The 25,035-nt window shown below is 45.0% G+C and overlaps 1 protein-coding gene across 1 annotated transcript in view; it reads right to left on the bottom strand.

The window, feature by feature from the left end:
* Positions 1-24,654, bottom strand: part of kiaa1549lb (KIAA1549-like b) — a 45,745-nt gene extending 21,091 nt beyond the window's left edge. Inside the window, exons 1-13 of the mRNA XM_056608061.1 lie at positions 24,545-24,654; positions 19,660-19,943; positions 18,834-19,015; positions 18,195-18,398; positions 17,226-17,525; positions 16,796-16,952; positions 12,471-13,083; positions 12,352-12,428; positions 12,058-12,173; positions 6,974-7,193; positions 6,466-6,599; positions 5,012-5,180; positions 734-793 (exon numbers count right to left, since the gene is read on the bottom strand). Coding sequence (XP_056464036.1) covers positions 734-793; positions 5,012-5,180; positions 6,466-6,599; positions 6,974-7,193; positions 12,058-12,173; positions 12,352-12,428; positions 12,471-13,083; positions 16,796-16,952; positions 17,226-17,525; positions 18,195-18,398; positions 18,834-19,015; positions 19,660-19,943; positions 24,545-24,654 — 2,626 coding nt within the window. The remainder of the gene's footprint in view (positions 1-733; positions 794-5,011; positions 5,181-6,465; positions 6,600-6,973; positions 7,194-12,057; positions 12,174-12,351; positions 12,429-12,470; positions 13,084-16,795; positions 16,953-17,225; positions 17,526-18,194; positions 18,399-18,833; positions 19,016-19,659; positions 19,944-24,544) is intronic.
* Positions 24,655-25,035: the final 381 nt, after the last annotated feature.

Below are 25,035 nucleotides of genomic sequence, written 5' to 3'. Positions count from 1 at the left end.
ACATTTGTATATCAGTGAAAGATGAGGGAGGGATTAAGGTGCAAACGTGTACGATTTGGCCAACTGTTGAATCAGTCCTTCACTAAATCGGGTGAAGCACTTCATTACCAGAAAGTTGGGGCATCCACTCCTATTGGAAGAAACAGGGACATGCAAAGTCCCCCTTCTCTCTCCCCACAAACACATAACTCCACTATGGTGGCACTATAGTGCACTATTGTCGAAGATAGGGCAAGGCTTACTCTTAAACTTATAATTTATGAAAAATACAATTTGTGTTATTGTTTCGGTCTATGTTGCGCTTATAAGAATGACTAGGGTAGATCTTAATGATGTGTAGCCTTGACAGCTGCTTCAATAAATGCCAGAGTGACAAGTAAGATAAACTGTTAAAGCAACAATATGAGTTCCAATACCCATTAAATGGCTCTCTCTAATTGTTTGGAAGAAAGATTAACATCTTCCAGATTCAGTCGATAGCAAGTCCAATGATAATATTCTCATTCAGGCTGCTGCTGGGTTCAATCCAGTTACAAAAATGAGTCGATCACTATTGATCGTGGCGAATGAGTCATTCGATCAGAAAGTCGTCGTAAAGACGATTGCCATAGATGTAAAATACATCTCTTGTGGGTTGGTGATGTAAATACTGTTGCAAATTAGATTTTTTTTCAATAGTCTTTAATCACTTTAATTCCATTGCTGTTCATTTATAATATTAATCCAATCTCACCTGTGATTACCCAGAAGTCTCTTGTGGCGATGGAGGAGTTTAGATTGTGGTATTCAAGTGCTGTAAGACAGTACAAAAACAACAGACGGATGAATTAGAATCCTCCAGACATCCAGAGTTTTAGTCTCAATAATAAGCATTCCAATGCCGTAGTATCATGCAGATGAACCAAATGTTTTAGCATTTTGAATCTGGTGTTGCTTTATCACATCATTTATTGAATATACAGCCAATTATTTGAGAGTCAAATTTGTTGCTCCTAAGTTCTCCGTTTTGTAATATCTGGTCGCTTTTGACATTCAGACTTTGTAAGCTTTCTTTTTTGTTTTCAAGACTTCCATTCAGACGTTCCTCATGGACCTTGAGAACAGAGGTGAAAAAATGGGTTGACAGAGGTATTCAAGCAGTCTGTTGGAAAGCAAAAGCACAAAGGGATGTGTGATGAGCTGCCCTGATGCCTGAACTCTTCACCGCTGCATGTAACCCTGCTTGCGTAACGCAGACCGGGCGGGCCAAAGGAGGAGACAAAGAAAGACAGGTAGACATACAGACAGGCCGCCAAATGGACATTCATTGAAGCATTACATCAAAACACATTTATTTAGCTGGAGCTTTTGTCCAAAGCGATTTACAAGTGCATTCAATATTGACGATATAACACAAAAGCTTAAAGAATCATTTGAGTAAACATAATTAATCTAATAATCTTTAAGTGCAACAATATGGATAAAAGATATAGTAACAGAGAAATAAGAAATATAAATAAAAACATAAAAAATAAATGGGTTATGTATTTTTTTTGCATTGTCATTTGTTGTGGTACATGCATAAAAACAGACATGGATACAGCAGATACATATATTGTCCCTACATACATAAAGACATTCACACATAGAGGACAGGGATCTTCAGCATGTTAACAGTGACACTGGAGAACTGCTTTAATATAACCCCATAGATATAATCTTGTGGAATGCTAATCAGTGATGTGATTTGACACGAGCACTAGCTGTTTTAATGAGGGCTCGGGGAACAGCTCAACATCCACTAAGATTGAGAACACAATGCTGCACATCAGCCTTGATGTTCTCCAGAATAAATTGTGATGAAAAAGATACAAACTATTCATCAGGACCTTGTCGAGATAGTACAAATACAATGTGTATTGAAGTTGTCAGTATTGTCTGACAACCAGAATACATCAACATGCGCACACACAAGCACGTAAGCAAACAGACGTATGTACGCGCACACACACACACGCACACACACACACGCACACACACACACACACACACACACACACACACACACACACACACACACACACACACACACACACACACACACACGCACACGCACACGCACACACACACACACACACACACACACACACACACACAAATACAAACACAAACACACACACTATTCTCTCAAACTAATCAGACCCTTTATTTTGAGAAAGCATGTGAAAAAGGTGAACAGCTTTGTAAAGTGCACATCACAAGCAATTGAACAAGTATGGGATAATGGAATTTAGCTCCACTTAAACAAGGCCTGGGGTGATACGAGTACCCTACTCCAACACACACATGCAAACAGGCACACACACTCACACACGCACACAGATGCACACACACACATTATGCTTTACTATGATAAAAGGCTGTGAAGCAGGAAAACAGCCAACATATGGCAGGGCCCCTGGGAACATTGTTGTCAGAAAAGTGCAAAATATTCCTAGCGGCATGGAAAGATCAACACGACCCAACGTATTATCTCTAAGAGCAACGCTCTCCTTGCTTCCTGACACTATTCTCCGGAACGATCTCTGTGACCTTGTCATGAGCTACGACCTTAATCCCCTTGGGACCATAACTGATGATGGGACACACAAATACATTTGACTTCACTTGACTTACATTTAATGTGGAATGACAAGCAGTCTTTCGAGCTCTCGGCTTCACGTATACAAGGAAGACGTTTAACAGTAGTCCCGCTCACTACTGCTGCCCTTTTTGTTAATCTCAATCCTATTCTGGTGCTGAGAGGAGCAGTTAAGGGGTGAGTCGCCATAGCTCATTCACGCCTTCAGGTCGACTGGGGACCTTGAGACATCGAGTCATATCGCTGCACCATCCCGCCTGCGTGCAGTAGAACCCAGATAACTACTACACATCCACTCGGGGGTGGGGGTTGGGGTTAGGGGGCTAGTGAGTAGCAGAGCCATCCTTCATTATGAGGGCCCAGGGTGACATGGAGCATCCCCCCAATGCTAATGTGTCCTTGGGTTGCAACCAGCTGGAGCTAAAGCTGCGGTACGTAGCTGCTTAGCTATGCCACTCCCCTAGAACAAGTTTAAGTTCACGGTAGAAGAAGGACGATAAAAATGGAACAGGTCCAATTATTTAGGAGGACCTGTGTGGGTTCCTGGGAGATTTGTTTGCGTTTGTGACTCCCTGGTTTGGAGAAGAAAATAGACTGTATATTGGAATAATGTGACTACTACTACGGGGACCACTACTACTACTTCTACCTATTGCTTTTAGCAGGACGGTTGAGCCCAACAATTACTCCACATCATCTCCTTGACAGGAGAAGCCCAAGAATTGTGGACTGCTCTAAATCATCTGCATTTCAGAGACTCCCAAAGAATTTTGGTTGTGGGGCCACTGCCTCAGAAAGCCATTAAGAAGTACTACAGATGTCTCTCCAGATCACAGTTCCCCCTACGCCCCCCTAAGTCCGTTATGTGCGACTCACATGCACAATGCCAAAATGTATCATGTGGCCCAGTACCCAGTCACACTGATACTGTTCTAAGACTTTTCCTTGCATAAGTAGTATATTAGAATACTTGAATTATTTAACCAATATCGCCCATGAGGGCGTGCTGTTATACTGAAAATCTGCATGGCTAAACTTCGTTCATAGGCTCGTGCCTTTTTCCCTCCCTCTCTCTCTCCAAAGATCTTTTTTACAATAGTCCTACAAGCAATCATTTATTTGTTAACAGTAATAAGCAACGACAGATTATGATTTGCTTGTTTATTAAATCATTTATTCGGTTCAGTCAAAACAAATAGTTCCCCAACCGGACTGGGACTTGACTATTGCCAAGCAACGCATAAACATTTTCCTGTACTTGCTTGCTACTTTGTGTGGTTCTACACGTTGCCGCGGGGCAACTTCTCCTTATCATGTAAATTGATCTGTATGTTTTCATTTATTGTGCAACCAGTGAAGTAAGAGTCTGTTCCTCTGTTCACAGTTCCTCTGTTGATTCCGATGAATCAACAGAACAACAAACAGCTCTATCGTTTTGGGCTTCTTCCCTAACCTTTGCCCACTCCTGACCATCATTCATTTCATTATTCAACTCAAATGATGTATTTGTGGAAAATATGTATATCTTTGCAGTGCAACGGTTTGGATACAATCAAAAATAACGATCTAATGTAATGGTTTAAATCGTAGATTAGAATGGATAACGATTATTATTCCACTGCTTTGTTGAATACTCGATTCTGAGTGGTCAATTAGGGCGTTTAGCAGTCTGTTATTTCTGAACAGCAGACCACTGCTATACCTCAGAGCCTATTGCTATGAAGGCTATTTCCAACCTTACAATCTAGCAGAATGGATTTTCTTTTTTGCAAAGGCAATAAAACCCTTCAGTGTGATTCAAGACTTCTCCGCCTGGGTCTGTGTTCTGTATTACCCTGTCGGGATACTTTCGTGATAATGACCGGTTCACTCTACTTTTTCCATTACATCGAACATACAGTTAAAAGTCCCAGTGCTGTTTTACTCTATCAGCACTCATGGAATGCCTCTTGTCCTATCAAATTACTTTGTCGGAAACAACTGTTGTATAAATGTACATAATATTACATTATATGTCATTGTCGAAGCCTACGTATTATTGGAGGCATTTCATGGTTGATTTTGTATGTATATTAGGCACTTTTGGAACAAGAGCTAGAGTTTGAGTTATAATATTATATAGTCATCCTTACTTGCCTATTCCTCGGAAATCAAACCAAATTTTCATGATTCTACTGCTCACTCAATGATGAATGATGAACTCATCAGTCTATTAAAACAAATACGGACTCACTGGGTATTCTTCATCGTTGGCTGTATTATATGTAGGCTGTCTCTAAACCACCCTCTAGAGCAGCCGTGTGCTCTCCAATGGTCAATACAGGTTTAAATATAATGTATATGTATATATATATAAATATATATGCATATACATATAGATGAAAGACTCACGCTCTGCGATGACGAGTGGGGGGTAGAACAGGTAGTAGCCCACCAGCTCGGCCGTGAGGCGACCCAGCAGGCTGGAGGCGGTGGTGCCGTTGAGGAAGACGGAGCCATTCCTCACGCTGTAGACCAGGGACACAGCGGGGGTCCGGGACACCGGGGAGACCCTCAGCATCTGGACGGAGACAGAGGGGGTGAGGAACCACGTGGATCTACCAGGAACACACATCTCCATCGGATAACATGGAGGTGTAGATAGAAGAAGGGGGGAACCAAAGGAATACTTGTCTAAAATGAACCAGGGCCGAACCAAAGGAAAACATAACTAGAAAGAACCAGGGTGGAAACAAAGGAATATGAATCTAGAAGGGACCAGGGCAGAACCAAAGGAGTATGAATCTAGAAAGAACCAGGGAGGAATCAGAATGATACATATCTAGAAGGAACGCGGGTGGAACCAAAGGAGTATGAATCTAGAAGGAACCATGGTGGAACCAAATGAATAATAGATGAACCAGGGTGGAACTAAAATAATACATATCTATTCCCATCTTAGATTTCTGGAAGTATCTTTGATTTACTAAGGTAGTGATCATTTGACAAAAATAAACTGGCTTTATATAATGGTAGGAAAGAAAGGGATAAGATAACAATTAAGATGACAATTGCGGCAGGGGAATCCAGATAAAGAATACGCTGTATTAAATGAATGTAAAACCTAAAGATGGTAAAGCACTGCCACACTTATTCGCATGAGCTTCTAATCACTACAGCAACGGGAATTCGTGGGCACCAAGTTCAGTTCAATTGCATGCTGTCCCCCAAGCTGAAGGCCTACAATTTGCAAGGAGAAGCTACCAAAGGAAGTGGAATTCCTGGATGTGCACAAAAGTGTTGAGTTGAAGTTGGTGAAGGCGGACAGGCATAATGCAGACAGAAATTAACATTTTGTTTAAATGGCTGAACAGCAAAGGCAAGAGGCCACCATGAAAGGCAATCAAAGGTATTTGAAACTGTATCAATGAATAACGAGATTACTCACTTTGAAATAAATCAAGAAGCCCTACAATAAAGAGCAACCAGGGTCATGAATATCGACCTGAAACCAACTCACTAAGACACAAAATGATTGAACATCATTTGTGTTTTAATGGTTCACTTGCTTTGACCGTTTGATACAAATTTATTTTAATGTAAAACAGTCCAATTAGACCCAAGGATGCAAGTGGGAGATCATTAAAAAATGGGGGAGCGGATAAATTATAAAAAATAACAAGTACTGTAAAAGGAGGGGGGTGATACAGGTAATTATGGAGCGTGTTTTAGCCTTTACCTGGCAGACCGCCAAGAAGCACAGTTCACACTCAACTCCCAAGAAGGGGTTGAACGGAGAATAAATGGGCAACAGTTGACTCATGTAAACTCTACAAGGTGTTTGGGGGGGGGGGGGGTTAGGGTACCTGAACAGAGAGCTTGCTGTGGCTCCCCAGGTGCTTGGCCTGGGCTTCAGAGAAGGCGTTCTCCAGCCTCTGTTCCATCATCTGAGAGAAGCGGCAGGAGCGAGGATTATCCCCCGCGCCCACGAACCGCAGCACTGGAAAGGCAAAGCATATCACTGTTCAACCGCCGGCCTGTGGTGTTGGGGTTTGTTATTGCTTTGTTGCTGGCTGGGAAGCATACGGCATCTGTTCCCTTCGACGCTTCTGAGAGGATAGACACACATAGCTTCCAGCCAGCCAGGTAGAATGCGTTTTTTATGTTTTGTTTGCATGTGTATTGTGCAAAGGTTTTTTCTTTCTCTCCGTTTTCGGGGGATAACAAACCAAGGTTTCCTGCCCCTGTGAGCATACCAAGACATTGCCTGCTCATGGAATAATTAATTACAACCAGGCCTTAACACAGCTAGCGTGCAGGTCCCTGGTATTGTCCCTTCCCATTCATCTCGACCGGTCTCCTGTCTTCACTGACCCGTTTGGAGCTGGAAGCCACTGGCTGAAGTCGGCCTCCACAAAGCGGTGGGGATGGGCAGGGCCGTCACCATGGGGAGGTACTGACGCAGGTCGGCAATCAGCCTATCACGGCCGTAGGAGCCCAGGCCCTCCAGCACGGCGGCCGGTGTGTACACCGCGCCCTCCCCGGTGACATGGTAGGCCACCGTCATGTTGGGAGAGCCGAACACAGTCTCCACCTGATTGGTAGAGAGACCCAGTCAGAGAGGGAGTGAGAGAGAGAGAGAGAGAGAGAGAGAGAGAGAGAGAGAGAGAGAGAGAGAGAGAGAGAGAGAGAGAGAGAGAGAGAGAGAGAGAGAGAGAGAGCGAGAGAGAGAGAGAGAGGGCGCGAAAGAGAGAGAGCGAAGGATGGAGAGAGAGAGGGAGAAAGAGAGGTAAGGAGAGAGTGAGAGAGAGGGAGCGAAAGAGAGAGAGCAAGCGAAGGAGAGAGAGAGGGAAGTAGATAAAAAGAGCGAAGGAGAAATAAAGAGAGAGAGGGAGGGAGAGAGAGGGATATAGAGGGAGTGAGAGAGAGGGTGAGAGAGTGAGTAATAGAGAGAGAGAGAGAGAGAGAGAGAGAGAGAGAGAGAGAGAGAGAGAGAGAGAGAGAGAGAGAGAGAGAGAGAGAGAGAGAGAGACTATTCTAGTTGGATCAATAGGCATAGGCCATCAATCATATATGGTAATGATCTGCCTGTCTACACAATGACACCAGGACTGGATGCATAGGGCAGATAAAAATGGAGGATGGTTGGCTAGTAGTGCCTATGGTATGGACCAATTGTACAAGGCACACACATAGCTCTACAGCACGGACAGTTCTGGGTCAGTCAACACAGCCTTTTATTTAATTCAGACTCTCATTTAGCTAAAATATTTGTTTGCTTCGTGAATGAGTTGCCTCGTGAATGAAAATAATGAATACGATTACTGCTTGCTACTGTGGAAACCTATTAATACAGTCAGACCACAAACATAACACTGCACTATCTGCAAATTATATTAGATGAAGAGAGAGGGGGTTGGAGACCAAGAGAGAGATAGCCGCAGAAAGACAGCAAGAGAGAGAGAGAGAGAGAGAGAGAGAGAGAGAGAGAGAGAGAGAGAGAGAGAGAGAGAGAGAGAGAGAGAGAGAGAGAGAGAGAGAGTGAGAGTGAGTGAGAGAGAGATGAATGGTTAGGAGCTGGACAGGTTTGGACCAATTGTAATTTATTGATTCCCAGAGACTGCATTCTCATTCTCAAAGACAATCTTGTACTTTCCATAATGTATTTCACAAATGACCTCTGCCAACTGGTTAAGTGTGCGTGTGTGTGTGTGTGTGTCTGTGTGCGCATATGTGGGAGAGAGAGAGAGAGAGAGAGAGAGAGAGAGGGACTGAGAGACTGAAAGAGAGAGAGAGAGAGAGAGAGAGAGAGAGGAGAGAGAGAGAGAGAGAGAGAGAGGAGAGAGAGAGAGGGGGGGGGGGGGGAGAGAGAGAGAGAGAGAGAGAGAGAGAGAGAGAGAGAGAGAGAGAGAGAGAGAGAGAGAGAGAGAGAGACACATCTACAAAATGGAGAGCTGCTCTCTAAATGCTTTCCCAAACTGTGACAGCACCATAGTGAGAGGCATACTGCCGCAGAGTTGCAATGTATGTGTGATTATGTTTGCATAGGGATTAGAGTGTGTGTATCTGTGCATGCGTGCATGCGTGCGTGCGTGCCAACGTGCGTGCGTGCATGCGTGCTTACGTGCGTGCACTCGTACGTGCATGTGTGTGCTTGTTCGGCGACTGACAGAGGGGCTGTAGTACATGGATGCTATATTAACAGATTGTTTGCGTTCATAGCTTGGATTACATTTTAATGCAAAAGCAAGCACTAGATCTATTGTGTGCTCATGGATTGGAGTGTGTTTGTGTGTTTTTGTTTGTTTTATTCCACAGACACATAATTGTAAGCATTTTGTCCACATTTGTAAGAGTGTGTGTATGTGTGTGCATGCATACGTGCGTGTGAGTGTTTATTCTTTGTATGCGAGTGTGTGTGCGTGTGTGTTTGTGTGTTTATCTGTTATGTGAATGATAGAGGGAGTGTGGTATGATGATGCTATAAAAGCTGGTATTTAGTGTTAATAGCTTGGATATCATTTGAATGCAAAACCAACCACTTGAACTATGGTATTTGGGCATAGGGATACGGGCGTGTGTGTGTGTAGGGGGGTCTGTGTGTGTTTGTCCACAGGCATGTGTGTTTGTCCACAGGCGTGTTTGTGTGTGTGTGTGTGTGTGTGTGTGTGTGTGTGTGTGTGTGTGTGTGTGTGTGTGTGTGTGTGTGTGTGTGTGTGTGTGTGTGTGTGTGTGAGCATGAGTACGTGTGTGTGTGTTTGTGTGTGTGTGGTTTTCCGCCGGCATGTGTTTGTGTGTGTTTGTGTGTTTGTCTACAGGCGTGTTTGTGTGTCCACAGGTATGTGTGCGTGTGTGTGTGTGTGTGTGTGTGTGTGTGTGTGTGTGTGTGTGTGCGCTTGCACGCGCGTGTGTGTGTGTGTTTGTGTGTGTGTGTGTGTGTGTGTGTGTGGTTGTCCTCCGGCATGTGTGTTTGTTTGTGTGTGTGTGTGTGTGTGTGTGTGTGTTTGAGTGTTTAACCACAGGCCTGTGTGTGTGTGTGTGTGTGTGTGTGTGTGTGTGTGTGTGTGTGTGTGTGTGTGTGTGTGTGTGTGTGTGTGTGTGTGTGTGTGTGTGTGTTTGTCCACAGGCATGTGTGTGTTTGTTTGTCTGTGTGGGCATGTGTCCATGAGTGCACGGTTAAAACTCCAAGAGCCTGTCCTCATGAGATACAGATGGTGAGGGAGCCTGACAACATTGAGAGGCCTCAGTCTTCGTAGGGAGAGGTGCTGGCATCGGAACGTCAGCGGCACGCTCACACACACAATCCCACCTTGTTATGAGCCACTGAGAGGAGGGTATCGCTACTTCCTCACAAGCCTGGGCCTGTGAGAAGCCCTCATCAATGGATTGTCTTTCACTGAGGTCCAAACGTGGAAGCACGCCCACTCTCTGTTGTGTCTCAGTAGTGTGAAGAGATCGCCTTGGGATTCATTCAACACGGCTCAGTCGCTCCTCTCGCCGTCCACCGCATACCGTACAGGTCACAGTGTTCGGTTCTTATTTCATGTCTCTCTTCCCCTATCGTCTCTCTTCCTCGATCCCTCTCTCCTCTCTCTTTCTTATCTCTCTTCCGCTTTCACTCTCTGTGTCTCCCTCTCCTGCGCTCTCTCTCTCTGGCTCTTCCTCCTCTGCTCTCTGTGGCTCTCTCTCTCTCTCTCTCTCTCTCTCTCTCTCTCTCTCTCTCTCTCTCTCTCTCTCTCTCTCTCTCTCTCTCTCTCTCTCTCTCTCTCTCTCTCTCTCTCTCTCTCTCTCTCTCTCTCTCTCTCTCTCCTGCCATAGGATAATCTAATGAAGTTCCCAAACAACAATCTGATACACCCCTCATAAAAAAACAAACACACAAACACGTACATATAGACAACCACACACACGCATACCAACACAAACCCATCCATACACAAACACACACAGGCAAAAACACAGTCACACAAACACATACACGTACACGCACACACACACACACACAAAAATTAAATATAAATGTCCTCTCTCGAAATTAAAATGTTCGCATACCAAGACAAGTAGCATTGCGAGGAGACTGTGAGAGAATCTGTTTTATGTGCCCAGTAATCATATCCCTGTGCCCTTCAACTGAGATCTAGCGCTTGTTTTTGCATCCAAATTAAATTCAAGCTATTAAGAAGGGCACGGCCAGTACATCTGAGTAAGTACCAGTTAATTTAACGTCCCCATATTCCCGTCCTTCTATCAGTCACAGAACACACACAGACACACACACACACAAAGGCACGCACACACAAACACCACACATCACACATAGCAAATCACTTCCCTACCCTCACATAAACCCCTATACATAGAATACACACAAGTGCACGCACACACAAACACACACAAGCATCACACATAACACATCACTTCCCTCACCTAACAAGCATGCACGTATGTGTACATGCGCATGCACGCATATACACATATCAATCACCTAACACAAGCACACACATACACACACACACACTGGCACATATTTCCGCCTCTCATTGACTCCATTTCATCCCGGATTCGCCAGCCAAGATGTGTTTCTGATCCAAAGGTTCGCTGTGGACGGGTGCATTAGAAGCTTATTGGACAGAGAATGATTTTGGCACAGCGGGGATCCATGGTTGCTCTTATGAATAGTTAATCCACACACAGAGCATTGTAATTGTGTTAGCCATGCTTGTGTTTTCCCGCAGCAGCGTGGCTATAGGAGAACGCTGAGAAAGCGTTTTTCCCCAACGTATTTTATTAGAACGAAGCTGGTGTGTGTGTGTGTGTGTGTGTGTGAGCATTGTTATGACATCTCTGATGAATACGCTCTGTGTGCAGTGTCTCTGCATGATGGAGACGGACGGAATTGATTGTGTCACATTTTTAAAGTAACTGTCGCCTTTAATATACATGGGACCGTCGATGGTGCTAGAGTTTGGTTTGACATGGTCTACACCCTGATGCGCCTCTGCAAATGTGTAACATCTCCCCACCTGTCATCTGGGACCCAGGAAGTCAACCTCATTTCTATATCAGTCCTCCTCGCCCCCTGCCTGGCATAACCTACATGAAAGTCCTCGGCCAAAGTGTGTGATCATTTCAATACATTGTGTGAAACGATATGGCTTGAATATCATTCATCAACCACAATCCGCCTGTAATGTCGGTTCTGATGAAAAAAGTAATTTAATGCTATTCATTGTTCCTATCTCTGGGGACGTTGGAAGCCCTCAGTTGGATTGCTACTAATAATGGAGCTATGATCATAGTTATTACGAAAGTTAAAAAATCCCGGCATTGGTGAAGAAAGAATAACAAAATACCTTGATTAGTGGTTTGATTGACAAAACATAAAATTTTCACCATTGCTTAATTGTTTTGCCCCGCACCAAAGCAGAGTTCATGGGTAAGGGAAGTAAGGGTGAGACCTGAGCTTGGGCCATGCTATCGTTCAGAGCTTTTCGCAGGCCCTGGCTCAGCCCGCGTCGAAGGTTCTGTCGCTGGATGCTGTCAAGACGGTTCCTTCTCACATAGATGGACACAACTGAGAATGAGAGAGAGAGAGAGAGAGAGAGAAGCAGAGAGAAGACATAGAGACACGAAGAGGCGACAACCGAGTTAGGCAAAGACCGCTGTATCTTTAGAATGTCTAAATATGATGCTGGGCAACGGCGCAAGAATTAAAAAAGCGAGAACGAAGACAGAAAGACAAATGGATTCACCTGTTTTCACCCACATCTTCTCTGTGATATTGCACTGCTGGGGCGGGGCCTCTGTGGTGGTGGTGGCGGCGGCGGTGCTGGTGGAGCTCAGGGTGGTGAAGGGGGAGTAGGTGCTGGGCGCCCTGGGGGGGGCGCTCCTCGGGATGTGGGGGGTGAAGTTCCTCCGGGTGAACGGAGCCCTCGGTGTCATGGTGGCCACAGTTCTTCGCGTGGTGGCTGAGAAGGGTGGCACGGAGGCAGTGGTGGTAGAAGCAGTAGTAGTGGCGATGGTGGAGGTGGTAGTGGTAGTTGTGGTGGTGGTGGTGGTAGTGGTGGTGGTGGTGGGTGGATGAGGGGTAGTGGTAGGTCGCGCAGTGGAAGACGTAGCGGTGCCGGCTGTTCTTGTTGCGGTGCCGGGCCGTTGGGAGGCGGTCGCCGTGGCGACGTCCTGCAGGGCGGTCAGCGGTGATACCTGAGATGCTGCCTCGACAGACTCCGCGGACGGAGCCACGGCGCCGGCCGGTGTCCCACCGGGCTGGTTGTCCTTAGGGGAGGCGAGACCCGGCTTTCTGGATGTTCCCGTGGTGAGCTGCCTCGTCCCGTACGTTTCTGCAGTGACGAAAGTGGGAGGGATTGGTGAGGACGGAGGCGCCGCGGAGAACCGGGCGGGAATGACAGGCGGCGTGGGCGTCATGGTGGCTGACTTGATGAGACCTGATGGCAATGCAGTCAGAGACGATGGCGGCGGTGATGCTGCGGAAAGCAAACCACGGTGAGTCATGTACGTGGTGGAAGTTTGTGGGGATGTAGTCGTTTTACTTAGGGTCAGTGCGGCGGTCTCTGAGGACAGGGAAGATGGAGGAGGAAATGGTGGCAGGTGCGACGATGATGAGGGTGATGATAGTGACGATGAGGATGAAGGTGATGCCGATGATGATGAGGATGATGATGAGGAAGATGATGAATGTACTGATTCTCCAGCAACTGCTTTGGATGTTAATGAATCCAACAAGTTATCAGCAGTGCTAGTATTAGTGACTGAAGGCAGGGGATGAGTATGTTTTATTTTAGTGGGGAATTCAGAGTTGGGAAGCTCTGTCGGCAAGTTATCGCTGTTATGATTCAATTGCATGTGGTAGACTCCTGAACTTTTCTCTTTGTTGTCACTTTGAGGAGTGGGAGTCAAATGAACTATTGATGTTCCCTGAGTAGATAGGGTGGGAGATCTGTGATTCGTGGGAGATAAATTCAGCCCACCCCATGGTGGGAGGCCTGGTATATAATCTAGATCTGTTTCTGATGTATTACCCTCAACGCCTTGTCCACTCGCGTTTAGGAGAGCCAGGGAACGATTCCTTGTGCCTACAGTCGCATCAGTCGAATTCAAAGATGGAACTTTCAACAGGCCGCGTTGTGGATGAAGAACAGACGCTAATCCGTCTGGTGACACATGAGAACCTAAGGCATTAGATACAAGATTGTCGAGTCCTGAGGAACTGCTTGGATGCAATCGAAGAGAGGTGCTTTTCCATTCCGGCTGTGGTTTTGTTATTCTGGCGCCGGGACTGAAAATCGTGCCATCTGCTCGAGGTTGTCTATCTTTGGGGGATGAGGTCGGGTTTTCTCTGTCTAAATAAAAAAGTGATGTATCACTCCCAGGATAGGCGGGGGGGGCCGGTGACTGATGATCAGACCGCAGTGTTCCGATGATTCCTGACCCCGGAGACCTTTCACGCCGATTCATGAGTGTGACTTCATTTTTATTAGAGAGATGCCCTGAGATAGCCTCGGAGGGGGTTGTCTGTGAAGCTGCTTTATTGGCGGGGGATTGGCTGGCAGAGCTACTAGAAGCTATTCTCGAGGCTTTCCAGTTACTGAATGAGGTCAAATGTGTTAAATCCAGTGATGAAAATCTGCTGTCGGCCTGCGTGACTTTATCAGAAGCTTTGTGTACGTTGGATAAAGAAGTTCTAATCTGGCTTTTGCTCACCGGGTGGGTATCTACAGTCCTAATATGAGAAAAGGAGTCCGGTGATGCTGGGGTGTTACCTGAAATGAATTGAACATTGCCCTGTGACGGCTGAAATAAATGCTGGTCTGCTTCTTGTGTGTGTTTGGCCCGTACTGAAATTTCCGCCGTTTTAGTTTGAAGCTGGGCCAGAGTTGACAGAGAACTTGTGAAAGGCCTGCTGGTGGGACTAAAAAGTGACCTTGTTTGAAACAGTGTGTCCATTGTGATCATGCGTGATTGATACAAATTCTGGCTTTGATCATGGGCTGATATGTTGTTAAGGCTTTGTATTTGTGGACCAAATGATTCTGATTTTGAATAAGTTCCTTTTGCAAAGACCACACTGAGTGATATCAATCCCTTCCCTTGGGTTTCATCCCTGTGAGATCCTGTCTGTGTGACTAAATTGTATACAGGTGTCAAGTGTAGTGAGTTACGCGATGCTGACACGGAGAAGGTTTTTACTGGAACAGCCGTAGAACGCATGGCTTTGGCCTCAGTCCACGTCTGTTGCAACGGATGCAAACTAGTGAGGGAGGAAACAGCGATGAGCTCAGCTTCTGCAGTGCTTGGCCGGCCACTATTCATAACAAAGACAGGAGCTCCGCGGGGGCCGGGACCTGTCGCTAAATCACCAGGGGGAGATGCATGCTCTGAAGACCCGTTGCCAAGGTGTGGAGAGGTTTGCTTAGTGATTGCTGTGTCAGAGACAGGTGAGTTATCTGCCTCGGTCCAAGGGGTCCGATGTGGAAATGCAACGAACGTTTCCGAGATTCTTGATGATATTGGTGGTGTCATGGTAGGATTCTTAACGTGGCTCCCAGACCATTTCTTATCTTCCTCAACCTTATATGGTGTTCCTGTTAGCCTTTGCATGGGGATGTGTCTTGAAACCCAATGGCTCTCAGACTGCGTTGCAGGGAGCTTTGGGAAAGCTCTGTGCGGCTTTTGATCTGGTAGAGGTTTTTGATCATAAGTGGAAACTGCGGCCGTGCTTCTTCCCTTATTAACAGGCAAGACCCTGATCATACCTTTCAGCGTTTCTGTGAGTTCGGTGGAAAATACTCCAGGAAGCTGTCCTTGACTTGATGGAAAATACATTGGATCTGAGGTATGCGCCGGTGTATTTTTGAGTTCGGGTTCAGCACTGTGGCTAAGGTTACGGCTTAGAGTCGAAATGATGCGTGATCTGGTCAAGCGATGAGATGTATCGGATGGTAAGTATACTGTATGTGTTGCCTCTTCTTTGCGGTTTTGAGTTCTGGAAGAAGCTGGATTGAACACGGTTTGATGAATCAGGATCGATAATGGAGACACTACACTGAACAATCGCTCAGAACGTGTTTGTAAATCAAAAAGGAAACTTGTGTTGGATTGGGAGGATATTGGGATTGCTGTCACGTGAGTGGACCCTGCTGTTGCTAATGATGGCTCTGACTGTGGGACAGGATATGGCAGAATCCATTGGCTTGGAGGGGAGGCTGGAGAGATTTCAGAGGATGATAATTTGGAAATAATTGAGGGTTTTGGTGACGGTTGTGATGACAAATAGCTTGAAGGGCTTGAGGACGACATCATGTATGACAAATTGAACACAGTTGATGCTGATGATGATGATGATGATGATGATGATGATGATGATGATGATGATGATGATGATGATGATGATGATGATGATGATGGTGTTGGTGATGATGATGAGTCTGATGAGTCTGATGATGATAATGATGGTGACGGCGTTGGTGATGATGGTGACTTTGTTAATGATGATGATAGTGATTGTGGCGATGATGATGATGAAGATGGTGTTGGTGAAGATGAAGATGAAGTTGATGATGATCTGAACAGTGAAGTTGACGAGGATATGAAGGATGTCGGAGTCACTAAGGCTGTGTGTTGCCTTAGTGATGATGCTGTTGTTGATGATGATGATGATGATGATGATGATGATGATGATGATGATGATGATGATGATGATGATGATGATGATGGTGATGCTGATGGGGATTTTGATGATAATGATAAAAAGGTGAACAGTGATGTGGAGAAAGAAGTGACACTTTTTCCTTGAGCAATTAAAGAGATGATGGATGTCGGTGTCACTAAAACAGCGTGAGATTCTGTGTTCTCTTTTTGTGGCAATGATGATGATGATGATGAAGAGGATGATGATAATGATGACCTCATTGATGATGATGTTGATAATGGTAATGTTGATGATGAAGATGGCATTGGTGATGATGATGATGTGAACAGTGATGGTGACGAGGATATGAAGGATGTTGGTGTCACTAAGGTTGTGTTTTGCTTTAGCGATGACGCTGTTTTTGTTGTTGATGATGATAATGATGATGATGATGATGATGATGATGATGATGATGATGATGATAAAAATGTGAACAGTGATGAGGTCGAAGAAGGGACACTTTTACCTTTAACAATTAAAGAGATGACGGATGTCGATAATGGTAATGTTGATGATGAAGATGCCAAGAAGGATAATGAAGATGATGTTGATGATGATAATCTTAATGCTGGTGATAGTGTCGGTGAAGATGAGGATGGAGGTGATGAAGATGATGTGAACAGTGATTTGGACAAAGAAGTGACACTTTTTCCTCGAACAATTAAAGAGATGACGGATGTCGGTGTCCCTAAAACAGCGTGAGATTCTGCGCTCTTTTTTGGTGGGGATACTGTTGATGAGGATGATGATGATGATGAAGATGATGGTAGCAATGTCGATTCTGATGTTGATGAAGCTGATGAGGACAATAATGAGGATATGGATATGAAGGACGTCGGTGTCACTAAGGCTGTGTTTCGCTTTAATGATGATGATGATGATGATGCTGAAGATGACGAAGAGGATGATGATGATAACAATGCGGATGATTGTGTCGATAATGTTGATAAAGCTGATGAGAAAAATGATGATGGCGGTGATGACGATGGTGAAGAAGATGATGATGATGGTAACAATGTCGACGCTGATGCTGATGAAGCTGATGAGAACAACAAGGAGGATGGAGAAGATAATTGTGATGTGGTTGATAACAGTTTGAACAGCGACGTGGTCACAGGTGCGACCCTCTCGGTTCCCTGCGTGGAGGACACCTGGGATGTGGGGGTTGCCCCCGGCAACGCGTGGGCCACGGCGCTCTGTTGGAGGGACGATGGGGAGCTGGACGATGAAGGGCCAGAGGATGACATCATGCTAGACACGCTGAACGCAGCTGATGAAGAGGAGGATGCTGATGTCATTGAGGAGGTTTTTAATGAGGATGTTGATAATGGTAATCTTGATGATGATGTTGATAATGGCAATGTTGGTGATGAAGATGCCAAGAATGATAGTGATGATGATGATGATGCTGAAAAGGATGATGGAGATGATGATGAAGATGTGAACAGTGATGGGGACGAGGATATGATACTTTTGGCTTCATCCGACGAGGATACGAAGGATGTCGGTGTCAATAAGGCTGTGTTTCGCTTTAGTGATGAGGCTGTTGATGATGATGATGATGAAGATGATGATGATGATGACGATGATGATGGGTATGCTGATGAGGATTTTGATGATGATGATGATGATGATGATGATAATGTGAACAGTGATGTGAACAAAGAAGTGACACTTTTTCCTCGAGCAATTAAAGAGATGACGGATGCTGGTGTCAATAAAACAGCGTGAGATTCTGTGTTCTTTTTTTGTGTTGATGCTGTTGATGATGATGATGATGAGGAGGAGGATGATGATGAAGATTCTGTTGATGATGATGATGGTGTTGAGGAAGATGATGAAGAGGAGGATGACGATGATGAAGATGATGAAGATGATGCTGATAACAATGAGGATGCTGATGCTGATGAAGCTGATGAGAACAACAAGGAGGATGGAGAAGATAATTGTGATGTTGTTGATAACAGTTTGAACAGCGACGTGGTCACAGGTGCGACCCTCTCGGCTCCCTGCGTGGAGGACATTAGGGATGTGGGGGTTGCCCCCGGCAACGTATGGGACGTAGCGCTCTGTTGGAGGGGCGATGGGGAGCTGGACGATGAAGGGCCAGAGGATGACATCATGCTAGACACGCTGAACGCAGCTGATGAAGAGGAGGATGCTGATGTCATTGAGGAGGTTTTTAATGAGGATGTTGATAATGGTAATCTTGATGATGATGTTGATAATGGCAATGTTGGTGATGAAGATGCCAAGAATGATAGTGATGATGATGCTGAAAATGATGATGGAGATGATGATGAAGATGTGAACAGTGATGGGGACGAGGATATGATACTTTTGGCTTCATCCGACGAGGATACGAAAGATGTCGGTGTCAATAAGGCTGTGTTTCGCTTTAGTGATGATGCTGTTGATGATGATGATGATGATGATGATGCTGTTGTTGATGCTGTTTTTGTTGATGATGATGATGATGAGGAGGAGGATGATGATGATGAAGATGATGAAGATGATGCTGATAACAATGAGGATGCTAATGCTGATGAAGCTGATGAGAACAACAAGGAGGATGGAGAAGATAACTGTGATGTTGTTGATAACAGTTTGAACAGCGACGTGGTCACAGGTGCGACCCTCTCGGCTCCCTGCGTGGAGGACACCTGGGATGTGGGGGTTGCCCCCGGCAACGTATGGGACGTAGCGCTCTGTTGGAGGGATGATGGGGAGCTGGACGATGAAGGGCCAGAGGATGACATCATGCTAGACACGCTGAACGCAGCTGATGAAGAGGAGGATGCTGATGTCATTGAGGAGGTTTTTAATGAGGATGTAGATGATGAAGATGGTGATAATGATGTTGATAATGGTAATGTTGTTGATGAAGATGCCAAGAATGATGATGATGATGATGATGATGATGATGAGGACGTTGGTGATGATGATGTTGATAATGGTGATGCAGATGATGAAGATGCCAAGAAGGATAATGATGATGATGATGATGATAATGTGAACAGCGATGTGAACAAAGAAGTAACAATTTTTCCTCGAGCAATTAAAGAGATGACGGATGCTGGTGTCAACAAAACAGCGTGAGATTCTGTGTTCTCTTTTTGTGGTGATGCTGTTGATGATGATGATGATGACGTCGTTGATGATGATGATGATGATGATGATGTCGTTGATGATGATGTCGATAATGGTGATGTTGATGATGAAGATGCCAAGAATGATAAAGAAGATGATGATGATGACGACGATGCCGATTGCAACATGAATGACACGGGTGTCAGAGGTGGCACAGTGCGAGGCGCTGCGTGCTGCATGTGGGGAATGCTGGGAGCCAGACCTGAGCCGAAGATGGACGAGGAAGAGGTGCCCGAGGCCTGGTCCGGGTCCTCCGAAGGCCGCTGGCTGGTGAGGTTCCTGTCCCGGGTGATGGTCGGCGATGTTCTGCTCTGGACCAGGTTCAGCGGATGTTTGGCCGTTTCCGCCAGAAACGTTATAAAGGAGGAGTACGCAGGATGGCCTCTCAGCCCTCCCCCTTGAGACGTGGCCTCCGCATCCGAGTGGCCGATTGAGGAAGGGATGTTGGCCAATGGGGGAGCAGGACCCCCCGGGACCGTGGGGCTGCTGGGGAATGAGGAGGAGCCAGAGGCATCATATGTGGTTTCTTCTAGAAGAGAGCAGAAGGGAGGACTGATGAGTGTGTATACAGGACATTTCACCACAGAGGCACATCATTTTCATTATGTTGACGCTTAGTCATTAGCAGATGCTTTTATCCATTGTGACGTACAGAAGCTGAACGAGTGCAGAGGAAAATAGAAATGAGAAACAAAGTTGACTGTGTGTTTTATTAGAGCATAGGTGTTGGAGTACTTAACAAAGTAACTTATGTTGTTACTAGTTCTATAACAAAGTACAAAAGTCTGAAGATGAGATGTTCCAAGCCCAGATGGGCCTTGAGATTACTTTTGATAGTTTGAAATACATTGATAGACAGTTAGAGGTTCTACAGACACAAATTCATGTCAGGTTAGCTCAGGAGGTAGAGCGGGTTTACATACAACCGGCAGGTTGCTAGGTCGATTCCCGCCTCCTCCTAGCTGATTGCCGGGGTGTCCCTGAGCAAGACACCTAACGCATACGATGGCTGTTGTCTTGCATGGTTGACTCCGTCCTTTATATATATGCATGTCTGTGTGTAATTGTTGACTCTGCCGTACATGTGTGCATATTAATTGCACGATTGACTCAGCTGTATATGTGTCTATATACTGTAATACTTGCATGGTTGACTGTGCTGTACATAAAGTCCCTTTGGTTAAGTAAGTCGGCATTGTTTTTGGTTGTCAGGCGCTTCAGGGCCATCTGCCAAAGGCTCTAAATGTAGTAAAGGGCCTAGAAATAAGGCGGGCAGAACAATTCACAAACACTATGGAGCTAGGTAGGTCATTCCACCATCCAGGTAACTCACACTTTTACACAGTGAAACAAACAAAATATTTCTTTGGTCTTAGCATCCATCAATATTTTGTACCAGAAGTCTGTATGACTTCATACAGAAAAAGTTAAATGTGTTTCACACATAAATGTTTTAAGGAACAGCAACAAAGGTGTTTTAGAGAAAGCTATGATGTTTGGTTGAATGGATGCTGCTGACAGATGGATTGTGCTCTCCAAAGCAACAGGGATGGCTGCGGCGCATCTAGCTTGATTGAGTTTCTGGACAACAATGGAAGTCTACAACATCAAGGGTTAATAAATACAGACTCCTACTCAATAGACTGTACATAACTATGTATTATGGTGCTTATCGGAGCCACATGGCATCAAATATTAGTAGAGTAACATAAGGGTAAAATCGACCTGATTGTTTTCTCTCTGATCTACAAAGAAAAGAAACAGAAAAATGAGGTTTAGCTACATAATACTGTCAGGTAAGTCGCCAATATAACATAATAGTCTCAACATTCAGGCGCTCTAAACTCGATCAAATCATTATTGTATGTCAAGAAGCATTCCAAAACTAAACTTGAATTATTTTATTTGACGCCAATATGCAACAAAACATGGTAACAAAGTAACTAACTAAGTTATGGTGTTATTGCTGCGATAGAAAAGTACAAAACTCTGAAGATGAGTTGTTCCCAGCAGAGATGAGCTTTGAGATTAATTTTGACGATAGTTTGAGGTTCTGCAGTCACTATTCAGGTCGGCTTAGCTCCTACTAGCTGAGTGTCGGGGTATGCTTGACGCAGCTATATGTGTTTCTATACGCGTGTGCAATACTTGCATGGTTGACATCGCCGTTTATACGTATTAAATGTTGCATGTCCCTCTGGATAAGTAAGTCAGCTTTGGGTTTGGTTGTTACTGGCTTTTTAATGTGAACCCCGAAACTGAACTGGAATCCATTTCATTAAACGCCACTATGGGACAAAACATGGCGGTATACAAAGTCTCACCAGTACCTCTCGACAAATGCGTACTCTTACAGGAGGGGACAGGAGGGGAAAAATAGAAAGTCTTCACAAGTGGCACAAACATTATATCTGTGATGCGTGACGACAGGGCAGATAGCAGCACCTACAGATAGCAGTATGGATACACAAAGACTAATATCGCCCGAGGCACCGACCCCCACTCCGTTAGCGCCAAGACGAGCTTCCATGGTGAAAACAGAGAGATGTAAGAGCAGTGGGAGATGAAAGAGAAAAACACAAAACAAGAGGCTGGGGAAGTCAAAGGAGGGTTTAACGTGTTGCAAGGAAGCCACTAGTAACAAGATGGCCGTCTCGGGGACAGGACAGCACATCGTTTGAACTTCCTTTGACTTCGGTCTCTATTCTCAGCACGCGCCATCACCGGCCCATCCACGCCGTATCCATCCAGGGGGTGGGGGTGGGGGGGTTCTTTTATTCATTTATTAGCATCTGCAACCCTGGCACACCGCTCCCACCGCCTCCGCGATGCCTTCCCATGAAGTGGTACGTCCTGCTTCTACACACGGCTCTGTGACAGCCAAACAATAGGGGGTGTGGAGAGATGAAGGGAATCGAATGAAACGGTGTTGTTCACGGCAGCAGCGTACCCGGCCTGCAAATGGATATGTTGTAGAATGACACGCTTGCTGTGTTGTTCAGGCACCCCCCCCCCCCCCTCAACATGCACGTTTTTAGATGACGTGACCTACTTGCACATGCAAATGCATGCAGTGTGTACAAAGTGTGTACACTCCCCGAACACATTTTACAGTCTGACAGTTTCAGAATTGAGCTGATGTCATGCAGTTGTAACCACGGTTGGCATGGAAAAGCAATCTAAAAAAGTGTTCGGTCTACAGTTATTTGCCAACCATTTAATGGAACTGTGATCACATGTAACAGTGAGCCATGTTTAGAAGGCTTGATGCATTTGAAGAACTTGAGGTTCAACATTCAGCATGAGTATACTCATTGACGAGATGTAGCATAGAATAGATGAATAATAGAATAATATATGGAAGAATAACTCATTTTAGTCATTGAATAATATAATTCATTGTATTGAACTGAAGTTGTGAGGTTGGCTACATACTCAAATTATAGTATAAAATGAATTTCACATTAAAAGCATATTAAGACCATATTCACTGTAAGGATTTTGCAGGAATTATCTATGATACTTATTTTACAGTTTAATGAATTTCTCGACAAAGATCACCCATTTGTTATTCTGAATTCCACCAACAACAAAACTAATCAGCCCTGAAACATGTATGGCTGTATAAATGCATGTGTGGCACGGACTACAGTGAATATGTTGCTGGCTCCACAAAGTCACTTAGACAGGAAACACGCAGGTGGTGATTCCAACTAAAAGGTGTGCAGTACACCTGCGGTTTACCACCTGCTCCAATACAGCGTGACATACACGAGTTTGAACAAAGCTGCACACGCAGGTGATGATTATAAAAAAAATCTGATGGAAGTAGACGACCACAGACCGGAGAGATTATGAAGAAGAGTCGGAAGGAAAGCAAGAAAATAAATGCTTTCAAAAGCAACAATGGCCTCATCACGTCCTCTCCGAACAATGAGACCGAGCGAGCCTGCGAGATGTGTTCAAATGTCCTGTCTTCAGCACGGGGTACAGAGACAGAAGCCGTAAGAGCCACGCTCTTTCAAACAGCTTCTACAGCCAGCCTTGCGCAAATCACAGAGCTTGTTTCCCCTTCGCTGTGTCGTCCTTTGTAGCCGCGCTACTATCTCTGAGCCAGCAGGGCACATCCGCCACCACCACCACTACCACAAGTCTCTCCAGATGCTGCTATCCTATTATTCCCTGCTCTCTGTCTCTCTATTGCTCGGAGCTGTTTTTGTAACTGCTGCCGTTGTTGTGGGAAGTGCATATAGAAAGTGTGTAGACGGTATGGAAGGCAAGTATAAAATAGTAGAGAATGGAGGGGGGGTGGAAGGGTAGAAGCCATGGTGGAGTGGAAGACATTTGGATCTAAATGTATCTGTTGTTGTTGTGGATTTTTGTACTATTCAATATCGTTGTTGTTTTTTTCTATCTGCGTTGTTTTTTGTCGGATAATAATTGGTTATATCTTACCAATGAATTGAAAAAGTGTGAAGCATGTGAAGAAGCTGGTGGACACCGGATTGACTCAAATAACACAATAGTTTTGAGTGTTTATGGAGGTCAGAATAGGAAGGTTCGACTTCCAGGTCGGCCTGGAGAGGTGTGACAAGGGCTGCTGGGCCGATAGGATGTCACACAACCCCCAGCTTCCTGTAGGGCTGGAGGTGCAAAGTCAGCTCAGTGGGTTCCAATGGCCGACGACTGTGATCTGAATCAACAGCGCAAATTGGAAAACCGCGGTGTGTAGAAGACGCAGTGAACTCCCCTTAAAAAGCCAGTGAACCCAGAACCGCTTTTTGGGAGTCTTAAACGTGGTCAATTGTCTTATATAATCGTCAACATGGTAAACTACGAAAAAAGGTATCGTGGCGTGGGTCACAGCCATGGGGATAACACCCCCCCACTATTTCCTAAAACTCTCCAATACGTATTTCTTAAAAATCACATAGTGTTCAAATTCCATCTGAATCAGAGGAGGGGAGGGGGGCAGGGGTCCCAGTGTTTATATTGTGTTGTTTCTTTGTAGAGGAACAGGGTGCTGGTTGGGTCTTTCATTATACATCAGAAAGTGATCAGAGTTTACTGTTGGTGTCCGTGCCCACGCTGAGGAGACAACACTTTGAGGAGCGATGGGAGACGCGATGTCCTCTATCCTCAACCACAGGATCCAGGCCAAGTTGGGCTTCACAGAACTGCCCACGGTGGAGGGCATTTGATTTTACCGCATCGCACACAAATGAAACACTCTCAGACATGTCGCTGAATGACTGGAGAAAGAGAGGAACAGCAGCCCAAATGTATTGATAACAGGCTTATATTTTTTAAAGGTGCCAATGGAAACAAATATTAAAATCTAGGCCTAACTTCTATTTTATTAACTAATATTGATCTTTTCAACTTTTATTCTGTCTGAGACTCGAAAGTTCTTCTTTTCATTTCATTCAAATTGCGCTATATTTCAAAGACAATTGTACCATGTATTTTAGTGTTACCTATTCAACAATATATAAGAAGTAAGCAGGACAACCAACATAATTAAATAACCATGAAATGATATCACAACTTTTTTCGCAATCCTTAGAAAGATGACAGA

This window comes from Gadus chalcogrammus, chromosome 14, assembly GCF_026213295.1.
Source record: "Gadus chalcogrammus isolate NIFS_2021 chromosome 14, NIFS_Gcha_1.0, whole genome shotgun sequence".
In the NCBI taxonomy this organism is placed as follows: domain Eukaryota; kingdom Metazoa; phylum Chordata; class Actinopteri; order Gadiformes; family Gadidae; genus Gadus; species Gadus chalcogrammus.
Note: the sequence above shows the minus strand (reverse complement) of the source record. Positions and strands in the feature narration are given on the sequence as shown.